General features: G+C 40.9%; 2 protein-coding genes across 2 annotated transcripts; one reads left to right on the forward strand and one right to left on the reverse strand.

Moving 5' to 3' along the window:
• Nucleotides 1-1,203, forward strand: LOC109984981 (apolipoprotein D-like). The gene is made up of 4 exons (XM_020635165.3): nucleotides 1-159; nucleotides 375-496; nucleotides 650-738; nucleotides 872-1,203. The coding sequence occupies exons 1-4, from the start codon at nucleotides 40-42 to the stop codon at nucleotides 1,105-1,107; spliced, it is 567 nt and encodes a 188-aa protein (XP_020490821.1). The 5' UTR covers nucleotides 1-39; the 3' UTR covers nucleotides 1,108-1,203.
• Nucleotides 1,204-3,125: 1,922 nt separating this feature from the next.
• LOC109985053 (apolipoprotein D-like) lies at nucleotides 3,126-4,626 on the reverse strand. The gene is made up of 4 exons (XM_020635281.3): nucleotides 4,478-4,626; nucleotides 4,197-4,318; nucleotides 3,576-3,664; nucleotides 3,126-3,473 (listed from the first exon to the last, which is right to left on the reverse strand). Exons 1-4 carry the CDS (start codon nucleotides 4,595-4,597, stop codon nucleotides 3,229-3,231), a joined length of 576 nt encoding a protein of 191 aa, XP_020490937.2. The 5' UTR covers nucleotides 4,598-4,626; the 3' UTR covers nucleotides 3,126-3,228.

Here is a 4,626-nt window from a genome sequence, read left to right on the forward strand (position 1 = left end):
TTGTTGTTATTGTTGTTGTCTACAGGTTGTAAAGGAAAGATGAATTCCCTTCAGGTGATTTCCCTCACTCTGCTGTCTGTACTGGCTGCTAACGCTCAGGTCATCTCACCTGGAAGATGCCCCAAGGCGGCTGTTCAGGAGAACTTTGACGCTGCCAGGGTGACTACCAAACCCTTTTTTTAATATTCCTTTTTGATTAAAAATATTCAGTTAGGAATAAAGAGGCATCTATTTTCCATTGTAGAAGTTAATAAATTAGATCATCCAAGGAGACATAAAAACCAAAATAGCCACTAAATGCCTCATGACTCCGTATCTCTTCATGATCAAAAACTGAATTTTATGATCTTATGTTCCTTGTTCCTCCTCTGCAGTATCTGGGTAAGTGGTATGACATCCAGAGACTGCCACACAGCTTCCAGAAGGGCGAGTGCTGCACCGCCACCTACAGCCTGAAGAGCCCTGGAGTTATTGGAGTCATGAACCAGGAGCTGCTGTGAGTACACTGCACACCTCTCTAGTTTGAGTCAAGTTTGATTCTTGACATGTTGTTGTAGGTATAAAATAAGACTCAAATCGTACTAAAGGAAAATACTTGCCCATCACGGGTGTTACTATTTCTAAAGTCTTTACTGTCTCTTTCTCTCAGTGCTGACGGGACCATCAACAGCATCAGTGGATCTGCCTGGGCTAAGGATGCCTCCGAACCCGCCAAGCTGCTTGTCTCATTCTTTGAGTGTAAAGAACCCTTTTTATTATTCAGAAAAATGGAAGATTTATGTTCCAGTGCTTAGAAATATCAGTTTTCAAGCAATGGAGCTCACAAAAAGAATTTTGTTAAATTTAACTGCCATGTTCTTTCCTCCCCCAGTCTCTCCCCCTGCCTCTTATTGGGTGCTGTCCACCGATTACGACAACTACTCTCTGGTGTACAGCTGCACTGACCTTGGCGTGGCGCACGTGGAGTTCGCCTGGATCATGAGCAGGCAGCCCACCCTGTCTGAGGAGACCCTTGAGGATCTGCACAGCACTCTGATGTCCATCGGAGTTAAAGTGGAAAAGCTGCTGACCACCAACCAGGACCCTGCTCTCTGCAGCGCCATGTAAACGATTGGAGCGGATTTATCCTGCAGACCGATGTGTGGTGCCTGACTGGGGAACATCTCACTGTGTTTCTCATGCAATAAACTTATTTAAACAGTAGTGCTGGTTTGTGTGTCCTTTCTGTGGACCTCTGTGCTGGTTGTATAAGATTAAGATGAACTTTATTGATCCCCGCAAGGGGAAATTCTGTTTTTACACTCTGTAAGTCATGCAATACACACACATGCACAAACAGGATCCTATGGACATGCACTAATAGAGAGATGTCAGAGTGATGGAGCTGCTCCCAGCAGGTGCTCCTGAGCTGGTGGTGGAGAGGGGGTTTGATGCCTTGCTCAAGGGCACCTCAGCAGTGCTCAGGAAGCGATCTGGTACCTCTCCAGCTACCAGACCAACTTCCATATTTGGTCTGCACCAGGACTTGAACTGGCAACCCTCTGGTTCCCAACCCAAGTCCCTACAGACTGAGCTACTGCTGCCCAAAACTGAGTTATGGTACAATAAAAAACAATATTGAAAATATATTACCTGTTCGTAACATTACCTTTGCTCTCATAGTTTTCCCTTCATAAAATAGCTGATTGGTTAGTATTCAGCATGTACTGTGCTCATAAATAACTTGCCTAAAGCCCATATTTAACAGCTTAAAAAAGTAAAAATAGTATTAAAATGTTTGAATTAAGTAATATGTTGAGAAAAAAATCCAGTGAACTGCCCTTCATTAAGTTTACACAAGTCACAGTGCACAAGGTTAATAAAAATAAAATGACATGCTGAACCTTAAAAAATAGAGAGGAAAGTATAAAAGCGGTGAATTCTCCAGTTCACTTTCAATCAATCTGACACAGGCAACGAGTTGGAGATGAGTCAGACTTTAAGCCTCCTGGCAAACAGATATAATGCACCCAGTTTTCAGACAACTCATCCGCACCCCTTATTATGCAAATGTGTGCAAAACTCTCAGCCTCAAATTAAATATTTTAAAAAGTCACCATAATGAGATCTAATGAACACTATCAAAGAATGCGTTTCACTGATTGTCCAAAAGTCAAAACATTATATTTGCAAACATATTTTGGTTGGTTTTGACTTTATTCTAGTTAAAATGAACCTTACGTCTCCCTTATGCAACCAAACAATGACACAACTTAAGTCAGTACCTAACCAGTTTCAAAGCTGTGGTTCAGTTTGGACTTTTTCCCAAATTGAAGAAATTACTCAAAACTGGAGCAACAGTCCACAGGTCTTTAAACTTTGTAATATTGTTCACTGCAGACCCAAAATGAATGAATCAATGAAAAAGGTCTTGGAAATAGAACCTATATATAAAAAACAACCTTTAAATGGACAGAAACGTCATGAGGAAGCAGGGCAATTTGTTTTTCAGTCAGCAGTAAAACCCATACGACCATATACAGCCCGCAATCAGCACACAACATAGGATGGACAATAAATAAATACAGTAGTTAAGAAACAGGCAACACAGTTACTTATTTAAAAAGGTGATGGCAGCAGGAACAAATTAGTTTCTCATCCTCTTTGTCCTGCATGCTGGCATGTTGAATCTGTAGCCTGATGGCAGCAACTTCAAATCCTTGGACAAAGGATGACTTTGATCTGCCAAGATTGACTGAGCTTTCTTCGAGTACCCAGACTAAACAGATATTGATGACTTTGAACACAATTACCAGTGACTTAAGAGCCCCTTATTTGGCTGACTCGGCACATCTCAGGTCTAACCATACATCTACATTCATGAGCAGGAGGTATACATTTAGCATTTCTGGTTTAATTGACATGTATGAGTGATGCTTCTTCAACTTGTTATTTTGTGTAATTTATTCTCCAAAGGCCTCAAACAGTTGATTGCATTCAATCATATACATTATTCAAATTCAGGCGCTCATTGTTCATGTTTCACAGTCCTTCTTCTTTAAATATTGTACTCATTTGTCTTTGTGGTTCAGAGGGCATGTTGAAGAGAGGAATACAGATTACAGAACAAAACACATCACACAATGTTTTTATTTCTACAGGTTTATTGCACTGACTTTGCATGACATATTTAACAGGGCGATCATGTCTGTCTCACAGTCCTGTGGGTTGAAACAGGAGTATCTTGGATTACTGGTTCATGGGGGCGCAGTAAGTCTCGTCCTGGTTGGTGGCGACCATCTTCTCAGGGTTGACACCGGCAGCTGACAGGATGCTCTGCATACTTTGCAGGGTCTCCTCAGACATGGTGGGCTCTCTGCTCAGGATCCAAGCAAACTCCAAGCGGAACAGACCGAAGTCTGAGCAGCCGTAGACCAGGGAGTGGGTCTCGTAGTCGGAGGACAGCACCCAGTAGGGGCCAGGGGGAGAAGGAACTGAAGGGATGAGGAGGAGAGTTAGTGCTGCTGGAATATTCAGCACACTGGAAACTTCTTACAATGACTTAATTACAGAATATATTTCAGAAAAATTCCTACTGTCAGTGAAGGAGACCTCCAGCTTGGCAGGCTCAGAGGGATGCTTGACCTTGGCAGAGCCGACGATGAAATTAATGCTTCCATCCTTACTAAAATCAGAGAGTTGAAACATTCAAATCCTAAGTATAAGACACATATTATTGTACTTGCTCTTATTTGTTAAATTACATTCTGTATCTCTATACTTTTCACAGGTGTTGTATACATTGAAGAATGAAACTCCTGACTGTTGTCTAACTTTGTTTGTGTTATACTCTGTATGTTCTTTGGTGGGAACTGTCTGTTTAGACAGAAACGGTGCTGTGGAAAAGAATTTCCCCAGACTTAGACTTAAAAAGTCTAATTTTTAACAAAAGAGGGGTTTTTGCAGAGGACAACCAATAAGAACTTTAACAACATTAAGGTTATTAACAAAGTAGTTTAGCAAATGTGACAGCTGTAGACAACTCTGTGGAAATGATTAAAAAAACATTTTTAACATTAATAATAAAAATACTATTTTAAGGACTATGATTGAAATGTTGTTGATCCAAAATGTTGTAGAGATGAAGGAGTATTTATTTTCAAATGAATATGTATCAACCTATAAAAGTGTTAGATATTTATGTGGTCTGGACTCACAGCAGCTCCCTGTTGAGGACTCCGATGACTCCTGGACTCTTTGGGCTGTAGGTGGCAGTGCCGCACTCGCCTTTCTGGAACTGTGTTGGGAGCTTCATGATCTCATACCACTTACCAACGTACTAACAAGAAACACAGAATGTCACCAAAAAAACAACAACTGATAGATCCTAAACATTTAATTAATATAAATACGGACAGATAGTTTATACTTTTACAGCATTATCGACTTTATATTTCATGATGTTTATAGCAGATAAGAATAAATGGTTCATATTCACCCTGCTGGAATCAAAGTTGGCCTGCACAGGCAGTTTGGGGCATTTTCCAAACCTCAGCATCTGAGCACTGGCTGCCATAACACACAGCAGAGTCAAGGAAATCACCTGCATGGCCTTCATCTTTACACCTCGAGCTGCAAAGAACCAAA

The sequence above is a fragment of the Labrus bergylta genome, chromosome 4 (genome assembly GCF_963930695.1).
Source record: "Labrus bergylta chromosome 4, fLabBer1.1, whole genome shotgun sequence".
Classification (NCBI taxonomy): domain Eukaryota; kingdom Metazoa; phylum Chordata; class Actinopteri; order Labriformes; family Labridae; genus Labrus; species Labrus bergylta.

Excerpts from the sequence above, each read along its gene's own strand:
- LOC109985053 (XM_020635281.3), bottom strand. The coding sequence starts at position 4,597 with ATGAAGGCCATGCAGGTGATTTCCTTGACTCTGCTGTGTGTTATGGCA. Across the intron at positions 4,319-4,477 it reads CCAACTTTGATTCCAGCAGG|TACGTTGGTAAGTGGTATGA; the intron begins GTGAATATGAAC and ends GTTTCTTGTTAG. Across the intron at positions 3,474-3,575 it reads GGAGGTCTCCTTCACTGACA|TTCCTTCTCCCCCTGGCCCC; the intron begins GTAGGAATTTTT and ends TCATCCCTTCAG.
- LOC109984981 (XM_020635165.3), top strand. The coding sequence starts at position 40 with ATGAATTCCCTTCAGGTGATTTCCCTCACTCTGCTGTCTGTACTGGCT. Across the intron at positions 497-649 it reads GTCATGAACCAGGAGCTGCT|TGCTGACGGGACCATCAACA; the intron begins GTGAGTACACTG and ends TCTTTCTCTCAG. Across the intron at positions 739-871 it reads GCTTGTCTCATTCTTTGAGT|TCTCTCCCCCTGCCTCTTAT; the intron begins GTAAAGAACCCT and ends TTCCTCCCCCAG.